The 22,079-nt window shown below is 42.8% G+C and overlaps 1 protein-coding gene across 19 annotated transcripts in view; it reads left to right on the forward strand.

The window, feature by feature from the left end:
- The window catches only part of GRIP1 (glutamate receptor interacting protein 1), a 332,684-nt gene that overhangs the window by 268,221 nt on the left and 42,384 nt on the right, over window positions 1-22,079 (forward strand). For all 19 annotated transcript variants that reach the window (XM_081022289.1, XM_081022294.1, XM_081022298.1 and 16 more), the window contains 2 exons: window positions 1,350-1,425; window positions 3,803-3,948. In XM_081022289.1, coding sequence (XP_080878415.1) covers window positions 1,350-1,425; window positions 3,803-3,948 — 222 coding nt within the window. The remainder of the gene's footprint in view (window positions 1-1,349; window positions 1,426-3,802; window positions 3,949-22,079) is intronic.

Consider the following 22,079-nt stretch of genomic DNA (forward strand, 5'->3'; position numbering starts at 1 on the left):
TAATATCTAGATTAAGGCAAGTGCCAATATTTGACTCCTTGAACCTTGTTTTTTAAAAAGGTTTATTATTTACATTTTTATTCCACCTTTCTGCCCATGGCAGTCTTGACAATCTGAATAAAAACACAACAAGCAATAAAATACTACGTAGCAACATGTAAACAGAAGAAGTAAGCACCAGTCAGTACCATACCAAAAAATAATAAAACACCAAAAATTGAAAGTAACTTCATGTCTAGATTGCTGTAATATGCTCTACATGTGGGACGACCCTTGAAGACAGTCCAGACACATCTGTTTATTCAGGACGTCGGCAGAATTTAATTGGATTGTGCAAGGCTGTATGGGTTATTATTAACTGCTGCGGCTTTATTTTGCCCCAAGTGCAGGTTTTTTAAGAGATCTTGGTTTTTCATTGTAGGTTTTACCATTTTAATTGTGTTTAATGCTTGTAAACCACTGTGGGATCTACATGGATGAAGAACAGTTTTGAAATTCCAGAAATAAATAAAATAAAATAGAGACCTGTCTATGTAAGAGATCAAGACACGCACCCCTATAATTCTAAAAGCAGGATGCACCCAATGAAAACACCCTCTCCCATGTGATGAACAAATAACGTTTGTTGGTTTGCAAGAAGCTCTGTGATAGAATAATATTAGAAATACCGTAAAAAAAGGGAGTAGAGAGGGAGAAGGTTTTTAATAAAAGGCAATATTAAATTAAGAAATGCGAAAGAAAGAATTAAAATGGAGGATTCGCAGAAGAGCTGAGGGAAGTCCAAAAGAATGTTTCTGTGAAAATGTTTGTGATGTGATATTTGTTTGTGATATTTTTAATTTTGTATTGTAAAATGAATAAAAATATTTATATAAAAAAAGAAAAGACCCTCTCCCATATCTCTGCCTCAGATGTTGGCAGGAATACGAGAAGTATCTCTTTTTGTAGATCTCAGAATTCAAGCAGACTCATAAAGGAAAGGGCTGTCTGTATGGTAACTACTTCCAACCTACATAGGTTGCGTATATTGGTTTCAGTATTTACTGTCCTGCTCCAATTTTTCAGCTTGAAATTAATATAACAAGAATTTAGCCCTCACTAAGTACCATTCCTTTGCTTTCAGTGGGACTTGGGCACAGCTAACCTGAGCTGGATTGTGTTCAACCAGCCCTTCTGGATCTTGAACTAACGATACACCACAGAGTTACTTCACTGGCCTTAAAGTTGGGCGGTTTATTGGGGACGGGAAGAGGGTTTTTTGTTAGTGTCTGCTGCAGATTTTTCAAGATGGTTGCTTTGGAAGTGACAAGGAGTAGCAAGAAGATACCAATTTCGTTCTCTTTTCCTAGGTGGAGCACATGATGACAGAAATAAATCTCGTCCTGTTGTAATAACGTGTGTTAGACCTGGAGGACCTGCTGACAGGTACAATTCGTCTTCTGCAGAACATGTAGACACACACATACATATACGAGAGAAAAGGATATACAAAAAGCTAAAGGATAAATTGTTTGGTGGGAGGTGCCAGTTAAGACAGATATCTGCAAAGCACAATAGACACATTCGCGTCTTATCCATTGTGCCTTATAAATTATACATTTTATTGTATTAGTAATAATAGGTATTGGACAAGACTACATGGAATGAATTTTAATTGAGAGACTCAGCTTGTTTTGTTAAGTAGGGTTTAATCATTTCTGAATGCTTCAAGAGGAATAGAACACACTTTGCCGTATGCAAATTTAGTTTATCTTGTAACTTTCCTATTGTTAAGCTTTAAGGTGTTTTTTCCTATCATTTCCAGATTTTTTCTTTCACTTTTGGAAGAAGGGTTCTGTATTAATTTTTTAAAATGTCCAAACCCTAACTCCTTGCAGGTTTTGTTGGTACTTTACTTAATACATATTTAATAGAAGTAGGTGTCATTGTCATCACAGAATTTATATCCTGCCTCTTCTCCAGGGATCTCAAGGCACCAAATATCCCCGTCCCCTTTTTTATTTTCACAAGAATCCTGGGAGTGATATTAGGCTGAGATGTAGATCAAACATCACCCAGTGGGCTTTGTGGCTGAATGGGAATTTAGCTTAAGGGTCTTCTAGTGCATGTAAACATTTTGGAGGGGGCAGAAATCTGAAATCTCTTAATAATGCCATTGATTTTTCTTGTGAGGAATGTTTGTTTGCAGTCAACCAATATGATTCAGTGATTCTTTGTGATTGCTCTAGCTCACTTGCCATTCTGCTCAGTTATAAGCCACCTTTGTGCTTGCTAAGAGCATATCCTTCATAGATGTTGATGAGGAATCTCTCACTTCCCCCTGTTTTTTATGCCTGCATGCACATCACATTTGGAATGGGGCAAATACTATGAAAGACAAGTAGTTTGGGAAATCTCTTTCTTGCATCTTCTTTTATAGCTGAGAGCATGTTGTGATCCATACCAAGGCCAGGAAAAAACACTAGTCAATTTCCTTTCAACTCGCAAGGGAGGAAATCAAGAACTTGAAAAATTGGCTGTGAAGTTAATGAGCCTTCGCTGTTTACAACTTCCCCCTGCTAAAACAGGAATGGGAAACCGGTGGCCCTTCAGATGTTGTTGGACACCAACTTCCAACCCCTAGCCACCATGTCCAACAGTCATGACCTATGCATGCTGTCGTCCTATAATAATAATAATAATAATAATAATAATAATAATAATAATTTTTATTTTTATTTATACCCCACCCTCCCCAGCCAAGCCTGGGCTCAGGGTGGCTAACAAGCAATAATAAAAACAAGTTGAATGAATACAACTTAAAAATAATATCTGGAGGACACCAGGTTCCTCACCACCGCTTAAAATTTTGACTATGACAGGATGATATTATAGATTGCTATCTTTCATACCAGCCACTGGCTAAGGGCACTCTTGTAGTGTGGCAATGAAACATTCAAAGGGCAAACTTATACTTCCCACTGCTCCCAATTCAACATGTTAGAAGAGATGACAAAGTGTTTCATAGCTTGCCTAACCTGGTGCCCTCTAGATACTTTGGAGAGGTCTACAGCTTCCAGCATCTCTGACCACTAGCCATGTTGGCTGGGTCTGACATTGTGCTCCAAAATATATGGAAAGCACCAACCAGGTTGAGGACAGCTGGCTTATACAGTAGTAGGAAGTACTAAATGTTCCTGTAATCATATTATTCTGGCCCTCTACACATGGCAACAGGGAAATTCCTGTGGCCACCTAGATCTTGCTACAGGAGATGCCTCCAGATATTGGCTACAAAGCAATGCGGATGCCTTGGGCAGTTTACTTTGCGTCCTGAAGGTGACCTGAGACCAATTCACAATTCTGGAACCCGTTTCCAGTTGGGAGGTGCCAAAAATGAAAACTCAGATCTTCCAGGGTAGACTTTTATACTTAGCCTGGTATTTAATGGTCAGAGATGCGCAGGCAAGTGTGATATTTTACTAACCTATATACTGATAAATATTTTTTATGCTGTTGTGGAGCCCTAACTGAAATAGGCACATGTTTGTTTGAGGGTGGGAGGGAATATTTGTTGTACTTCCTCACAATGTCCATGTTACTTAGCAATGTGCTGCTATTTCTCCACTGATTTTTGGATGAAAGCAATTTCCCTTTTGCTAGTGATCCCTGAACTGTATTGCTGTCATAATCGATATTAAGAGAAAAGGCAGCTGCACCGAATGTCAGAAGAGTGTGTCAGGGAACCACTTTGCATATGCCTACTGTCTCCAAATTGCATTATATCAAATTAATAATGACTGTCCTTTTAATCTTCTTTCAGGGAGGGGACAATAAAGCCTGGTGACAGGTTGCTTAGCGTTGATGGAATTCGTCTGGTCGGGACATCACACAGCGAAGCCATGAGCATTCTCAAACAATGTGGGCAAGAAGCAACTCTGCTGATAGAATACGATGTCTCGGTTATGGGTATGTTGAAATGCTGAGCTTTCATTCTGGGAGCCATCTGTGACATTTTACTGTCCATCCTTTAGAGGCTACTTGAACAATGATTATGACCCGTTATGCCTCTAGTAGCACAGATATTCCCATCAGCAGCATCTCATTAATCTCTCTTGGTTCGCGGAGAGGTGAACAGTATTTTATTGTAATTTAGAGTCTGGCTGTTTCATGGTTTGCAGAGTGAGAGCTTATCATAGTTCCTATCAAGGCGGTAACTCTCAGTTATTCAAGTGAGGTTTACTTGTACAAAGGAGATTATGGTGCATTGGTATTTCAAGTTTTTTTTTAAATAAAAACATGCTTGCGTAGTGTGACACTAACTTTTATGTGTGTTTAGTGACAGACAAAGCCAAAACAACAACAAAACTGGGGGGAAACCCTAAATCCGGGAATCAAGACAGAGAAAAGTGTCATTTTTCTTCTTAAGAAACCTACTTCAAAGTAGAAAATTATGGTTTGCAGATGCTCTTTAGAAGATTATGGAAGGCTAAATTTATTTCCAAGTATACAAGATAAACAACATGGCAAACTATACTTGCCTTCAGAAAGGATGGTACAAAAATTTCATCCTGCATTTAGTAGCCCATGGAAGTTACATAAAACAGCATGGACTTTATAGCTTTTTCATTTTTTATGGTAGGCCTTACACAAGGCCATCGAATGGAAGATTAACTGCATTTTCTTATCAATAAGGGATTTAAAAGTCTCCTCAGGAACAAGAAAAATACGAGGCAAGTCAATTGGCTTTGTGAGATAATACCCATGGGGCACTTTTCCTTGTGATATTCTTCACTGAATCTAATTATTCTGTTTGGGAGTATAGCTGTTACTAGATAAGAGTATAGGTAGAGAATGTGCCCTTGTATGGAAAAGTATTACTTGAGACTCCTAACCTCCTAAAATGGTCATACTAGAAATTCTATGATCTATGGCTAGTCAGGTAGTTGCGCTTCTAGTATGAAGCCTAACAGCATAGGTTTTTTAATGGGTTGTGTCAAAGGCCAGATGAATTATATTTAAGGGAAAACTTTTTAACACTAAAAACTCAAAAGAAACATCTGGATGCAACAAAACTTAAATATGCAAGTTTAGAATTAAATATGGTCTGGTCTTCCCCATTCAAAGAATAGAGTTTTAAACTAGATCAGTAAAGAAAAGGACTGTTTCAGGTGTTAGTTTTTTTAATTTGTTAGCTGCCTTTCCAAATACAATATTTTCCCAAGGCAACAAACAGTGTCTGATGAAATCAGCTTAAAAGCATATGCAATATTACAATAAAATACCATACCATAGTAAGCAGGACCAATACAATCACAGCATCTATTTCAGCAAATCTCCTAACAAAGATGAAGCAGGTGACCAAGAACAAAGAGTACTTGTTTTACTCCCCCAATCAAAAGCAAACTTATAGCCTTTATAAGGGATTTGCCTGAATAAACATATCTGGATAGATATTCACAGGATTCAAAGAAACTTCAGCAACTTTTGCAAAAAATGAAATGTTTGCATAGTATCCAGTCAGTTGTTCGGGTCCTGAGTTTCTTCCTCTCAACACAGAACCAAGATGGAACCTTTCATTTCTCATAGGCCTATTTACAGGGGAAATTGATCCAACCTAAAATGTGATTAGACTTTAAGAGTTTGCCACCTCATTGCATGTGTAGGCCAGTTGCACACTAGACTGTGAACTGACAGGCATTCATACACTGCCCTTCATCTGCAGAGAAAGTTGGCAATTACATCGTAACAAATTAATGAGCTATATTCAAAGCAAAATACTCTGTAATTCACGTTGACTAATCTAGCCATCCACTCTTCATTCTCTAAACACACTTCTTTTACCAGTCTGGGAAGAGATTACCTTCTGTTTTTTTATGGCTTTACAATTCAAAGTTTGGTTTTGAAACACAGACAAATGATGGTAGTTCCGTGAACACAGCCGTCTGCTTCCTGCTCGCAAGAAGAGTTTAGATCATTATGCATACACATCACATATGCATTGAGCACTGTGCCCTTGATGAGGAACCTGCTCTCTGAAGTACAGCTCGATGACAAATGTTCAGGCTGTGGGAATGCTGTATCTCCCAGAAATGCAACGGGTTGAAAAGATTGCACCAAAGATAAGATAGTTTGTCCTTCATTTACAGTGGTACCTCGGGTTAAGTACTTAGTTCGTTCCAGAGGTCCGTTCTTAACCTGAAACTGTTCCTAACCTGAAGCACCACTTTAGCTAATGGGGCCTCCTGCTGCCGCCGCACTGCCGGAGCACGATTTCTGTTCTCATCCTGAAGCAAAGTTCTTAACCCGAGGTACTATTTCTGGGTTAGCAGAGTCTGTAACCTGAAGCGTATGTAACCCGAGGTACCACTGTATTTATGCTTGTTTAACACCCTTTAAAATACACCAAATAAAAAATAAAACAAATGTCCAGTAGCACCTTAGAGACCAACTAAGTTTGTTCTTGGTATAAGCCAGGGATAGGCAACCTAAGGCCCATGGGCCACAAGTGGCCCATGGAGGTCGTTTAACCAGCCCCCGAGCAGCCTCTAAACCTAGCCGCCCACTTGGCGAGTCTCTGCGCGCTGCGCTAAACCAGCACTGAAAATCGCATCTGCACATGCGCAGACGCCGGAAATCGCGTATGTGCAGACGCAGATGCCAGAAATCACACGTGCATTCATGCACACACTCAATCCGGCCCACGGAGGGATCTCTGCCGGAGTGAATTGGCCCAGGCAAGGTAAACCTTACTGACCCCTGGTATAAGCTTTCGTGTGCATGCACACTTCAGATACACTGAAACAGAAGTCACCAGACCCTTATATATAGTGGGAGAGTGGGGTGGGGTTTTTTTCAGGAAGGTAGTAGGAGATGGGTGAGTGACTCAATGGGTATGGTAAACCTGTTGACGACTGTTAACGACTGCAAAAAAACCCCACCCCACTCTCCCACTATATATAAGGGTCTGGTTGCTTCTGTTTCAGTGTATTTGAAGAATTGTGCATGCACACGAAAGCTCATACCAAGAACAAACTTAGTTGGTCTCTAAGGTGCTACTGGACAATTTTTTTATATATTTTGACTGCATCAGACCAAAAAGGCTACCTACCTGAATCTAGAACCCTTTAAAATAACTATACATCTCCTTTCATCAAAACTGATTACAAGGTGGTTTACCAATACATTTTAAAAAAAACACACACAAATAAAAGATGAGTGGCACTTAAGACTATGTAAAAGGTACTTTTTAAAAGCCAATAAATGAAAAGATTTTACCAGGTGCCTAAAAGAAAGCAAGGTTGGTGTCTACTGAGTGTCCCCAGAAGGCCTGCTTCTGACAGCATCTCAAGTCAAACCTTGACAGCTGCTTTGCTTCTTCCTGGTCCCTTTTTCTGCTGTGACATGCTGAGGTAGGCCAAGGTTTGGCTTAGTGTGTCATCCAAAATGGATCTTGTGGTTCAGCTCTGTCCTCATAATAATAATAATAAATTTTATTTATATCCCGCCCTCCCCAGCCGAAGCCGGGCTCAGGGCGGCTAACAACAATAAAACAGTACAAAAGTACAGCATAAACAACACTCTAAAATCATTCATTATAAAATTAATTCAAGCCACTGGCAACCATTGGGCCAGAGCTCCGCGAAGATTGCCGAGGGAGGGAGTCAGGCTGTGCCCTGGCCAAAGGCCTGGTGGAACAGCTCTGTCTTGCAGGCCCTGCGGAAAGATGTCAAGTCCCGCAGGGCCCTGGTCTCTTGTGACAGAGTGTTCCACCAGATCGGAGCCACAGCCGAAAAAGCCCTGGCTCTAGTTGAGGCCAGCCTAACTTCTCTGTGGCCTGGGACCTTTAAGATGTTTTTATTTGAAGACCGTAAGTTTCTCTGTGGGGCATACCACGAGAGGCGGTCCTGTAGGTACGAGGGTCCTAGGCCGTATAGGGCTTTAAAGGTTAAAACCAGCACCTTAAACCTGATCCTGTACTCCACCGGGAGCCAGTGCAGCTGGTATAGCACCGGGTGAATGTGATCTCGCAGCGAAGACCTCGTAAGGAGTCTCGCTGCAGCATTCTGCACCCGCTGGAGTTTCTGGGTCAGTCTCAAGGGCAGCCCCACGTAGAGCGAGTTACAATAATCCAGTCTGGAGGTGACCATCGCGTGGATCACAGTGGCTAGGTCAGGGCGAGAGAGGTAAGGAGCCAACTGCTTAGCTTGGCGGAGATGGAAAAATGCCGCCTTTGTTATAGCTGCAATCTGCGCCTCCATGGAAAGGGAGGTGTCAAAGATTACACCCAAACTCTTAACGGACGGTCCTGGCACTAATTGCGCCCCCGCAAGAGATGGGAGGTGTCCCTCCAATCCCATATCGCCCCGTCCCAGCCACAGGACCTCTGTCTTCAAAGGATTTAGCTTCAACCGGCTCCCACGTAACCATCCAGCCACAGCTTCCAAACATCTGGTCAGTGTGTCTGGGGCCGAGTCAGGATGGCCATCCATCAACAGATAGAGTTGGGTGTCATCGGCATACTGATGGCAACCCAGCCCAAAACTCCGAACAAGCTGGGCGAGGGGGCGCATAAAGATGTTGAAAAGCATTGGGGAGAGTATCGCACCCTGAGGTACTCCACACACCAAGGAGTGGCGCGATGACAATTCCCCCCCAAGCGCCACCCTCTGCCCCCGACCGGAGAGAAACAAGCGCAGCCATTGAAGGACTGTGCCCTGGATCCCCACGTCGGCAAGGCGGTGGTCCAGAAGTTCGTGATCGACCATGTCGAAAGCTGCTGACAGATCTAGAAGAATCAGCAGCCCCGACCCGCCTCGATCCAGCTGTCTACGAAGATCATCTGTTAGGGCAACCAGAGCCGTCTCGGTCTCATGACCAGCGCGGAAGCCGGACTGGAATGGATCCAGAGCCGATGTTTCATCCAGAAAACCACCAAGCTGTTCAGCAACCGCTCTCTCAATCACCTTACCCAGGAACGGAAGATTCGAAACTGGGTGGTAATTGGATAGATCTAAAGGATCTAATGATGTTTTCTTTAAGAGCGGGCGCACCACTGCCTCCTTCAGTTCCCCTGGGAATGTCCCCGTGCCAAGGGACAAATTGATGATATCCCCCAGGAGGGCCCGCACCTCATCTGGACACGCTCTAATCAGCCAAGACGGGCACGGGTTGAGAGGACAGGTGGTGGGCTTTCCAGCTCGGAGGCGTCTGTCCACATCGGCTGGGGATATCCGGTCGAAGTGGTCCAATACTGGACCCGAGGACAGTCGAGGGGCCTCCAGTTCCTTTATTGTATCCAAATTAGCCGGGAGGTCATGGTGGAGCAACAAGACCTTCTCCGCAAAAAAGCTCGCAAATGCCTCACAGCTGTGTGTCAGATTGTTATTTAAATTTGGCTGTCCTTCAAGGGACGTTAAAGACCTGATTATACTAAATAATTGCGCCGGGCGAGAGCTAGCGGATGCAATGGAGGCCGAGAAGTATGACGTCTTAGCAGCCTTCACCGCCATCTCGTAGGTTTTCATAAAAGCCCTATAAGATGTTCTTGAGGCTCCGTCACGGGCACCCCGCCATACTCGCTCTAGCCGTTTGAGGTCCCGCTTCATTTTCCGGAGCTCCTCGGTAAACCAGGGAGCCCGGTTTCTGCGGGATCGCAGAGGGCGCTTAGGTGCGATCTCATCGATGGCTGCCAGGAGCTGGGTATTCCAGCCCTCAACAAGCTCAGTCAATGAGTCGCCAGGGGGAGCAAGGTCCCGCAAGGCTTGGCGGAATCTATCAGGGTCCATCAGCCTCTGCGGGCGAGCCCAAATCGGCTCGCCACCTAAGCAGGGTGGGGGTGGAAAGTCAATCCTGGCTTTCAGAACGTAGTGATCAGACCATGGCACCTTCATCGAAGGAGACATGATCACATCTATACCTACGCCAAAGATCAAATCCAGCGTGTGGCCTGCTTGATGTGTGGGGCCCGAAACAAACTGGGAGAGCCCTAGTGTCGCCATGGAAGACACCAGGTCCAGAGCCTGTGAGGAGGGAGTGGCATCAGCATGGATGTTGAAGTCCCCCAATACCAATAGGTTAGGGAACTCCAAGGCCCAGCCGGCCACCGCCTCCAATAGGCCTGACAGGGTGGCTGCTGGTGCGCTAGGTGGCCGGTACACCAGCCAGACAGCCAAGCTCTCCTCGGAGCCCCACACTAGGTCAACACATTCAATGCCGGGGATCGATGGCGATGGTAGAGCCCTGAAAGGACAATCTTCCCAGATTAATAATGCCACCCCTCCCCCCCCCGGCCCACAGTCCACGACTGGTGGAGGATGGAGAAACCCGGGGCGCCATCTCTCGTAAGGTAACTGTTGCCCCTTCGCGCACCCAGGTCTCCGTCACACAAGCCAGGTCGACCCCCTGCGAGATAAAGAAATCTCGCAGGGTGGCGGTTTTATTGCCTATAGACCTGGCATTGCACAGCACCAGTGACGGAGGTGAGTAATCCTTGCTCACCCTACCCTCGTCCCTTGGGATGGGGCGCAGATTGGGAGGGGTACGAGCGTATCCATATCTCGATCCCCTTCGAGCTATATATGAGCTATAAACAAGGTTTGTTCTCCCCTGTAACTAAGGAGGAGTAAAGTGGATGCGTACTAATGTAGTCTTGTTAAGCCAAGGGCGTCAGCAGGAGAATGGGGAGGCTGATATGGGAAAAGATGCTCCTTCAACCTTTGTCACTGTCTCCATCACCGAGACAAAGGCAAGACGCAATATAAATTTTGGCACAAACTGCTGTAGTGCATGGTTTTGTAAGTTAAAATGATAAAAACAGATTCCTCTTATTCAGGGGTCAGCAACCTAAGGCCCATGGGCTGGAAGCGGCCTGCCGAGGTCGTTTGACCGGCCCATGAGCCCCCCCTGAACCGAGCTGCTTGCTCGCACGCTGCGCTAAACCAGCGCAGTGTGGGGACTCACTTCCGCAGTGCCGAAAACCACAGCCACATGTGCTTGTGCACATGCGCGATCCGGCGCATGGAGGGATCTCCACGGGATCGATCTGGCCCAGGAAAGATAAACCTTGCTGACCCCTGTTCTTATTACTCTTTGTTCCTGGCTATGTTCAAGTTGTAGTCCATATGTCACTTTCTTTCTGAAGTCATATTGAAGTAAGTTGTTAGAATGGTAGTCAACCCAGCTAAATTATTAAGCTCCCTAATACTCCACTGAATATATTGTTTTCAGTGGGCATTCTTATTTGGTCTAATTAGTTATCTGCAAACAGAAGGTTATGGGAAAGGGAGAGCTTTTAACTCATCTATAGGTATTCAAACATCGTGTTGTGTCTTATCTTTTTAAAACTTCAAGTCCTCCCCAAAAGAGACGTAAAAAGAGTTTAGTTTGCATACTACAAACTTGCAAATGGCTCAAACAGGCCCAATTAACATTTTTCTCTAGCACTTTTGAAACATAGGCCTCATTAAAATCAGTTGCATAAGCATTGTTCCCTGTAGGAAATGGACTATAAAGGTGAAATGAAATTTAATTATTGCCAAATAAGTACAAGTAAAGTTTCATTATCTGAATTAACAAGGGGGGGGGGCAGCAGTTCATATTGTTAAACCCACTTACATTACAATAATATATTTAAGCACTCCCCATTTCCTTAAACAGTGAGAAGTTTGAGGGGCAATGCTGGAACAGAACTTTGTTTCCTTAGGTTGAGGGATCGTTGGGGACTTTGTGGCCGTATTCAAGCCATCCTATATTAGCTGAATCATGTCTCAGTCCAGATATGTACAGTTTTTTTGCAGTCGTTCTTTCATTTCTCCTTTTGCAGCACAAAGTTAGGAAGTCAATAATTAACCATGATGCCATGTTTCATCCAAACCAGGAGAGCTATGGTTATCAGTTTTGGGACAAGTCAGGATATTAAATCAACTTCAAAAAATGGTATAATACCCCGGTTTGTTCCAAAACTGATAACCATAGGTCTCTGGTTCTGATGATTAATGAGAGCTTCCAGGTTTGATTGAAGGAGCTACGTTCATGGACAAAAGTCTCATTTCTCTATCAATTTATTAAGCCAAAATATGTTAATCCAAACTGGAACATATTGTAAAAAGGTATCATTTGCCAATACACAAGCAGAACATACTGTAAGCAAATGGTCTCTCCTTCAGTAAGCAGCAGATATCAGGCTCCTCAGACCCTCAGAGGAACCCCCAGTTTCAGCTAATCAGCTAATCACTTCTTTTTCTAGCTCTCTGTCTCCTTTCTTCCAACTTCAGGCTTCAAGCTCTTTTCCTTAATCAGAAACACACACACACACACACTACCAAATACACGGACCCACCCACTGGCACCCGTGGGAATTTTGCTCCCAGTGCAAAAAGCAGTTTTGAGAGGATTTTAATCATGCTCTCCCAGTCCTGGTTGCTCCTACACACACACACACACACACAGAGAGAGAGAGAGAGAGAGAGAGAGAGAGAGAGAGAGAGAGAGAGAGAGATTGGTTTAAAAACCCAGCTATGTTAAATGCAATAACATGATATGTAGTTTGGCACTAAGTATTTCCAAGTAGAGGGGCAAAGTGCAGGTTGGTAAATAGGTCAGGTTAAGTACTTCTACAGTACTTGCAAATATGACTTAGCATAAACCGCATCCTTTAATCTAGGCATGTACTGGAGATCTTTGCATTTAATTTATTATATGCAGATTTCATGAAAGAAACAAGGACATTTGCAATTTATTTGGTTTTGGTGTAGCTGAGTTTTAGATTAACTGCTTCCAAACTTCTAACAAGATTAACAGGATTACTTGCTGCCAGCCAGGCATTGCAGATATACCAGCTTCCTTCCCTGTCATTATAACATTGATCAGCCATTTTTAAGATTAGAAATTGTCTGCATTAAGCTGATTGTGAGCAAGAAAACTTGTTTTATTTCCTTGCTTCATTTAACGTGTACTCCAGTTAAAAATAGACTATATAGAGTTTGTTGAGGGGAAATAACTGAAAAGAGATCTTGTCTGCATGTAAACTCCTAAATATATGTAGATAGGAAAGGAATGAATAGCTTTAATAAAAAAATATCATTGGGGTAGAAGTATATTACATAGTATTACTGGCCTTCTGAATGTTGAGGGATGGAGGAATTTAATATGGCGGACGATGCATTTACATTTCAGGTGAAAATCTTGCAGTGTTCCCCATGAAGGCTGTTAAGCTTTTCATAGAAATGAGGGGCTCCTGCACAAAGACATGTAATTTACTGGTAGGCAAAAACTATAATCAGAAAATCCAATTAAATACATCAGGTGTTTTATTGGCACTTTGAGATGCTGGTAGGCTTGTGCAGAAAGATGGGTTTTTAAAATTCCACACATTTTAAATGGCTAGGGCTGATGATAATAAAATATCATTGTTTAACTTAACTGGGGCATCTCAAAGGTGGCATCATCCCCACCTCTATTCTGTGAGTTGCAGCATGTGGAAAATAAGAACTTCTGCTCCAGATGTTTTACAGTATAAAAACATGTACTTGAATTATGCAGCCATGCCTCTCTTGGCTGCTCCCCCCCCCCCCCATCCTAACTTCCACCCTAGCAGGGAGTGGCTGCGGACAGTCTAGTGGCGATGCTGAAAGAAGTACCGAGTTTGCTACTGGATACTCTGGTACAGCCACCACAGGGCAGTGCCCGTAACATGCATCTGGGGAAATTACAAACAGTAGCTGTCCCAGCCAGTGGCATAGCAAGGTCAGGGGCTACCTGGTGCGAAAAATTTCTGGTCAACCCCCCCCCCCCTTGATTTTTTTAAAAAAAATTTGCCTGCAAAAATGGTTTGACTTTATTTCATTTTTTTTTGCGGAGCCAGAGTAGTTGAGCTTTTTCGGGGGAGCCACAGTTGTTGTTTTTTGTAGAGATTGTGTGCCTTGCAACAAGGAGTCTGCCTGCCACCCTACAGCTGAGGGGGAGCCAGTGGGTGTGCCGTTAACATATGAGAGTGCTGGAGGTGAAATAGTTAAACAGGTTACCCAATCAGAACCCGGGGGGGGTGTAGTCAGAGGGACTATAAAACCAGCTCTGGGAGGAGCGGAGGGAAGAGTTCGTTGGGAGGTTGGTTGGAATGGGAGTGAATTGGGATAGAGTCTGTGAGTAGGTTGAGTTAGTGTAGCAAAATAAGCTGAGTCAGGAACAGTTAGGAGCTAGGAAGACAAGTAAATATCTGAGAGGTGGTTTAGTGAGTGAGAGCAGGAAGCGGAAGTTATAGGTCTGGAAAGGCACCCCATGATTGTAATTGACTGATACCGTTTATGAAATCACACACTTGTTAAACTGCAATAAATAAACAGAAGTTTATGTTGCAATTTAACCCTGACTGGACTCAGTATTTTACCAGGTAGGGCCTGGGTGGTGGCAGCAAGAAATAAAGTGGTGGCACAGGGATCAATAGACTGTGAAACGTCTGGGGACCCTGTGTGATCGCCACAGCGGGCGGACCATTTTGGCAGTGGGAAGCCTGCGTGCGCCAATGCCACAGCATCTCTCACAGACATTGAGTGCCGCACAGCATTTTGTCACCCCCCTCGGAGGTGACACCCGAGGCGGACCATACCCACCTTGCTCCACCTCTGGTCCCAGCAAGATTTGCTGCTTGGCATTCCTGTCTACGGAAAATGATTTACCTGAGTATATTGTGCACTGACAGCGGATCTGATAAAGATAGAGGCAGATCCAGACAATCTGTGGATGTGTGTCTCTATCACATGGTGTTACTGGTTTTCTTTTATGTGATTGTTTTTATTTTCACTTTTTATATAAAGGAAAAGCAATAACAACAACAATAAAGAGAAAGAATATCAAAGCAAAAAAAAGAGAGGAATGTCTAGTGCATGAGTAGGCAAACTAAGGCCCAGGGGCTGGATCCGGCCCAATCTCCTTCTAAATCCGGTCCGTGTACGGTCCAGGAATCAGTGTGCAGGTCAGTGTGCAGTGTCCAGGAATCAGCATGAGTAGAATGTGTCCTTTTATTTAAAATGCATCTTTGGGTTATTTGTGGGGCATAGCAATTTGTTCATTTTTATTTTTTTTCCAAAATATAGTCCAGCCCCCCACATGGTCTGAGGGGCAGTGGACCAGCCCCCTGCTGAAAAAGTTTGCTGCCCCTGATCTAGTGCATACATAATGCATTTCCAAGCAACTAGGCACTTGCTGTTGCTATCCACCCTTTTCAAAAATAAAATTTGGGTAAGGATGTGTTAGCAGTGTACATTGTAGTCTTGGAAGGGGAAGTTCACAGGAAAGACTAGCTGACTAGCAGAGAACCCATTACAAACTAGATTTGGCTTCGGAGGGCATTTTGGACTCAAGTCCAAAACAACAGATACACCTTTCTGGGTGCTTCCACATGGCAGTTCATTGTGCACTCAGTGCCGCTCATGCATGCCATTGTTTTGCTTGTTTGCAGCATCTGTATGGCATCGTCCCCATCAAAATGCCTTCTCGTGTTGTTTTCTCATTTAATCCATACTTACTCTTTCCCCACCAGGTTGCTGTTGTTGTTACTGATAAGATTTTCCACAGAAATGGTGCGTCTGGATTAAATGGGAAGATAACATGGGGCAGCGTTTTATAAGGATGACATCATCATCATGCAAAACTTGTGTGCCTGAGCAGCGCTAAGTCACAGTAACTGCCATATGGAAAACACCCTCAGTCTCAAAGCAGTCTGTTCAGTCAGAAAAAGGGGAATATATCACTTAGAGTCCTATGTGAGAGTTAGGATTTGTCTGCTCTGACACCTTACCCACTGTGTGTTGCTCTTCCTCTTCTAACCTTTTTCTATTTGTGATTGTTGCCGTTAAACAAAAACTGGCTAGTCTAGCAATTTAAATTAATTTGTGAGCACGGCAGCTCTTTATATTATTTATAGTGGTATGTACTTAAAGATCTGCTTTCAGGGCCAGCAGACATAAAATCTGACATTCCAGCTGTATTTTAAGCCAAAGGCACAAATTATGCTGTCTCTCTGCTCTGCTATTTTTTTTCCATTGGTGATGAAAAACCCTGATTTCTTCAAAGTTCTGTATGTTTAAATTTTCCATTCGCTTTCAGAAAGAAAGCACATCAGGTCTTTGCTGTGGAGCTGCACAAGTCAGACTAATTTTATTCCATCATGCACAAAAACAGAATAATCTCTTAGCTATTGAACTAACACCTGGATTTTTCCTCCCTTTAGCACACTCTTCCTAGTTGAGTCATCCTATTGTATGGATAGGAGTGTAATGACCTTGGTGCTTGCATTTAATATATTGCCAAATTGATACATATATGTTCTTCAGAAACTCAAGAGGGGATGAGCATAATGATATAAGATACTTTGCACATCACCACCCACCACCACCACCCACCACCACATGCCGGGTGTTGATTTTTTAAATATACATTATCAGGTATGGACTGAAAGACTCGGGATCATCTCCAGATGTTCTGCTTCAACCCACTGGGAAATTTGATCCAAGAGTTGATGCCCAGAAGGCATCATCCTTCAGGAGACTGTACTACCAAAACGGAAGTAACCTTTTGGTGCAAATACGAGGCTGTTGCCCAGAAACTATTGTTTAACTACTCAGCAGAGTCATTTTACTACTAAGAGATGACTTGGCTATTTTGTCCTGAAAGTTGCACTGTTTATCGGCTTGGCTTGCCCCTCAACATTGAAGCACCATAGACACACAAACCTCCATTAAGGGAGATATTATAGGACTTCCCTCAGAGCTGGTCAGAACTAGACTCTGAAGCCACCATTGCATGTCCCCAGTGCCACCCAAAGCTCCATGAAGAACAGGGACCAGCAGAAGGTAGAGCTCTAACCATTTAGCTTCTCTACAACTGTTCATCAAAGGGTGTAGTCTCCACCTTGAATCTCCTCCCCAACCTTCTGAACCATGGGTAGGCAAACTAAGGCCTGGGGGCTGGATTCGGCCCAATCGCCTTCTCAGTCCGGCCCCCAGACTATCCAGGAATCAGTGTGTTTTTACACGAGTAGAATGTGTCCTTTTATATAAAATGCATCTCTTGGTTATTTGTGGGGCATAGGAATTCGTTCATTTCCCCCCCCCCAAAAAAAAATATAGTCCGGCTCCCCATAAGGTCTGAGGGACAGTGGACCAGCCCCCTGCTGAAAAAGTTTGCTGACCCCTGGGACAATATGTTTTTTGAAGGACAGAGCCTGCAGAAGAAGGAATAACTGAAAAGTGTTTCCTTTTCCATTCTGCTGGTGGATGACCATTGTCAGCTGAGTGACACCCATTGGATTCCACTTAGTGAGAAACAGTTCAGAATCAGAGTATTTATCAATCCGAGCTCTTAGAACAGGCACCCCCAACCTTCAGCCCTCCAGATGTTTTGGACTACAATTCCCATCATCCCTGACCACTGGTCCTGTTAGCTAGGGATCATGGGAGTTGTAGGCCAAAACATCTGGAGGGCTGCAGGTTGGGCGTGCCTGTCTTAGAACATAGCGACATGCCCTTGATGGCCCATAAGCTGTTTCTGACTACTACATTCAGCTTAACAAAATCCATGGTTTGTTATCATGGGATTGTGCCTTGTGCTTCTGCACTTCTGAGAAGTTTTCCTTTACTGCTGTACTACAGAACAACAGTTCATCATAACTGTAGTGGCAGTAAAAAAAAAAAAAAAAAAAAAAAAAATTAGGGTTCTGGAGAATCACGTTTTAGCTATGCACTACTTTCTGCTCTCTTTGAAAACAAGTAATTGGGTGCAGTTTATAGACAGTAGCATTTTATCCACCTGGCTGCATTTGGGAGTTTCACAAGAAGATCATAATTAAACTATTTCAGTTTGTAGAAATGGCAGGTTAGATTCACAGTAGTCAAACATTGCCAGTTCCCAATCTCATAATGATACTAGTACTAGTATTGCAATTTCTCCTAGCCATGTAACACTCTCAGTGTTGAATGTGTATCTTTTATCATGTGTGGATGCATGCATGATAATAAACTTAATTTACACTTAAAACTTCCAATTTCTTATAGCAGAGGTGAAGATCAGAAAAATACCAGTTGTGCAGCACAACCAAAAAAATTACTCCATTGTGTTCTAACTCCCAGATAGATTTATCTGATGTACAGACAAGGACTATCATAGCTAACCATTCAGATTTTCAGAATAAGCGGGAAGATTGTGTCCCCCACCCTTATTCCCAGTGGCTTTTCCATCTCCATACAGATGTACTGAATACAAATGAAAGAAACACTAATCAGCCCTGCAAGCACTTGGCTTTTTCTAGGATCAAGCGGGCAGTAAACACATATGCGACTGTGCAGACCACACTCTGGGCTTTGCAGCCAATCCTTTGAAGAATAATTTTAATTTTTAAATAGTTGTTTTATTATTTAGAAACTGCCCTACTTTACCACCTGTACTCTGTCTGCCACGATATACTGGCTGACTCCCTTCCAATGTTATTTTTGGGTCTTAGATTTCACACATGATTAACCTTGTTAAACATAGATAATGTGAACTGCTGAGGGGGGAAATTAGTGACTGCTTTGACTTTTCAGCTTTCACTATCAGGACTTGTTCACTGATAGTGTTTCTGATTTTCCCACAAGACCTGAAATGCATAAAAGGTTACTCTGATTAACGAAACATAAATTTAGCCAGGGTATGACCCCTGTTACTTTGGTAAAAACAAACACTTACGTGAATACTGCATATGGTGTATTCATGACCTTTATTGAAGGTAGATTAGTCTGTATAATCTATGTGCAATTAAATAGGGGGGCATCTCTACACATTTACCTAAAAATAAATATGTAAATGTGTATTAACCATAGTCCACTGCAGTGATGTAGCTTGGTTAAGGAAAGAGTATTCAGAGACATGCAAACTTCTTGTCAGTTTTTCGCATTAGAAAAAAATATACTCCTAACTGTATAGTAGACGTTGTTACATTAAAAAGGTGTCTCTGAAGAGATAAGGAAAAACCAGGCTTCACTGATTTATCTACTTGGCATTCAAGCTAGGCTAGTAAAAATTATATGATGATTAAAGTAAGTACGTTTGCATGAAGGACCACTCGAATGCAGCCTAGCAACACAGAAAGTGCAGGCTCTTGTTGGTATATTGTGCCATAGCACAAGTTGTCGGTCTCAAAAGGTTAAACTGCTAATGCAAGACAGATTAGGAAGGAATTTGCGTCTTGTATAGCAAAAGGTTGCTGAGGAAAGAGCAGGTGTGCCTTTTGGGGGGAAACTGGGGGAGTAGAGAATGGGGGAAAGTAGCTACTCTTAGCTTCCTTCTGTAGTGAGCCTTTAGAGAAATCCAAAATATGTTGGTTCATGGTTTAGCAGATAAGTCTGTCCATCAAGATCATTTGGCACTGCCCCATTCACAGGTTTACAGTGGTACCTTGGGTTACATACGCTTCAGGTTACAGACTCAGCTAACCCAGAAATAGTACCTTGGGTTAAGAACTTTGCTTCAGGATGAGAACAGAAACCGTTCTCCAGCAGCGGGAGGCCCCATTAGCTAAAGTGGTGCTTCAGGTTAAGAACAGTTTCAGGTTAAGAACGGACCTCCAGAACGAATTAAGTACTTAACCCAAGGTTCTAATGTATTTTAGAATCATGGAATTTGTCCAGTTTCCTGCTCTGAAGCAGCTGAAACTTCTCATGTTCCATACAGAAGTTACACTGCATCCTTATCAACTTGGTTGCACCTCAGCTGAAAAGTGAATCGATTCATTTTGCCAAAGATTGTGGTGAAAATATACAAGTACATAGGGTTTCTATGTATGTAACTACAGTGGTACCTCAGGTTATGAACTTAATTCATTCCAGAGGTCCGTTCTTAAACCGTAACCATTCTGAACCTGAGACGTGCTTTCGCTCATGGGGCCTCCCGCTGCCACCGCACTGCCGGTGCGGGATTTCTGTTCTCATCCTGGGGCAAAGTTCGCAACCCGGAGCAACTACTTCTGGGTTAGCAGAGTTTGTAACCTGAAGTGTTTGTAACCCAAAGCTTTTGTAACCCAAGGTACCGCTGTATCTGTTTCATTTACTCCTAGCTAAAATGTACCTGTTGGGCAAAAATGAATATGAACCGGGGTAAATATGAATGCAGGACTTTTGCTGCCATGGTTGGAACACTGATAAGCTAGTAGAAAGGAGAGGACCTTTAAGTATGTGCAGAATGTCCTAACCACTGATATTATATTAAGGATATAAGCACCCAGATCAATTGCTTGTATGATTTACAGGCCAACTTGAGCCTGTATATTTTGACATTTTATTGGCATATGATTAAGCATTGGTTTTAGAATTATAATTTATTAATGGTGGTCCTTCAGACACTTGGCTCAGACAAAAGTTTTGTCATTCTTAATCCATTATTTCAGCATGCTCTTGGATGATATATATAGAACACTTTAATTTTGAGTTTCCATTGATTGCACCTGAAAGCAGATAATGATTGTAGGAATGTTCGTTTTTGTGGCTTTGTTCTCCATCCATGATTCACATCGTTTCAAAACCTATCTGTTGAAAGCATAATTCATTTACAACAGTCTTCTTTATCTATACTAGTCACGTTACAATGTAGTGCTTTCTACTTGTATCTGATTTTATTTACTCTTAAAAGTCAACATTAAAAAGGCAAGAGATGTTTTGTTTTATAATTAAGTAAAGCAAATAACTTTGAAAACATGAGTTTTAAACAGGTGAAATAGTCACTTCTTGGATTTCCGTCTTAGATAGTTCAGTAGTTGTAATCCAGAGAAGCTAGTCTAGAAATGGGATTGTGGGAAGGTCTACAGTAGGGGTGGGAAACCTATGATCCTCCAGATGTTGATGGACTCCAACTCCCATCAGCCCCAGCTAGCATGGGGATGGTGGGAATTGTATTCCAGCAACATTTTGCTAAGTAACAAAGGTTTCCCACATTTATTCTATAGACTATTCCCTACTAATACCAATATTCCCATCAAGTGGTTGGTGATTTTACAAACCTTCTGATAAGTGATCTAGATCAGAGGTGTTGGTGTTGTTGTTGTTGTTGTTGTTGTTTAGTCGTTTAGTCATGTCCGACTCTTTGTGACCCCATGGACCAGAGCACGCCAGGCACTTCTGTCTTCCACTGTCTCCCGCAGTTTGGTCAGACTCATGCTGGTAGCTTCGAGAACACTGTCCAACCATCTTGTCCTCTGTCGTCCCCTTCTCCTTGTGCCCTCCATCTTTCCCAACATCAGGGTCTTTTCCAGGGAGTCTTCTCTTCTCATGAGGTGGCCAAAGTATTGGAGCCTCAGCTTCAGGATCTGTCCTTCCAGTGAGCACTCAGGGCTAATTTCCTTAAGAATGGATGCGTTTGATCTTCTTGCAGTCCATGGGACTCTCAAGAGTCTCCTCCAGCACCATAATTCAAAAGCATCAATTCTTCGGCGATCAGCCTTCTTTATGGTCCAGCTCTCACTTCAGATCAGAGGTAGCCAACCATATATTTTGGACTACAACTCCCATCAGCCCCAGCCAGCATGGCATACAGTAGAGAATGATGGGAATTGTAGTTTTTTTAATTAAAAAACACGCCCTGAAAGACTACTCCTGATCTACATTGTTCCACAATCTCATATAATCTAGTACACATTTTGTGCAAACACTCTTATTCCTGTACTTGCTGGATTATAATCAACAAGAATGACTCATCTGCTATTCATGCTAGCAATAGGAAATACATCAGGTTTCTAAATAACAGGTAGAATAACTCTAGTTGCCATGGGCAATGGTAACAGTTGCTCTGAATGAGCTTTGCTGTCTCTTCCCTGTGCCCTCATCCTCTCTATTAAATATAGTTTTATAGATTATTGTATTTGACTATGATCACTTATATAAATGTGTTTTGACAGCCACCTCCTTCTTAAACACAGAGAACCAACATAATATTCTGAGAGCATTTGAAAGGGTTAGGAGGTGCCTCATTTTGTTTGGATTCTTACAAACCAAATCTGTATGCCACACTGCGTGAGTGAGATGTTAACAATATCTCCCCCCCTTCTTATGTTTGTGATAAGGAAGGAAAGTGCCCTG

This window comes from Podarcis pityusensis, assembly GCF_964106645.2.
Source record: "Podarcis pityusensis genome assembly, chromosome: 10".
In the NCBI taxonomy this organism is placed as follows: Eukaryota; Metazoa; Chordata; class Lepidosauria; order Squamata; family Lacertidae; genus Podarcis; species Podarcis pityusensis.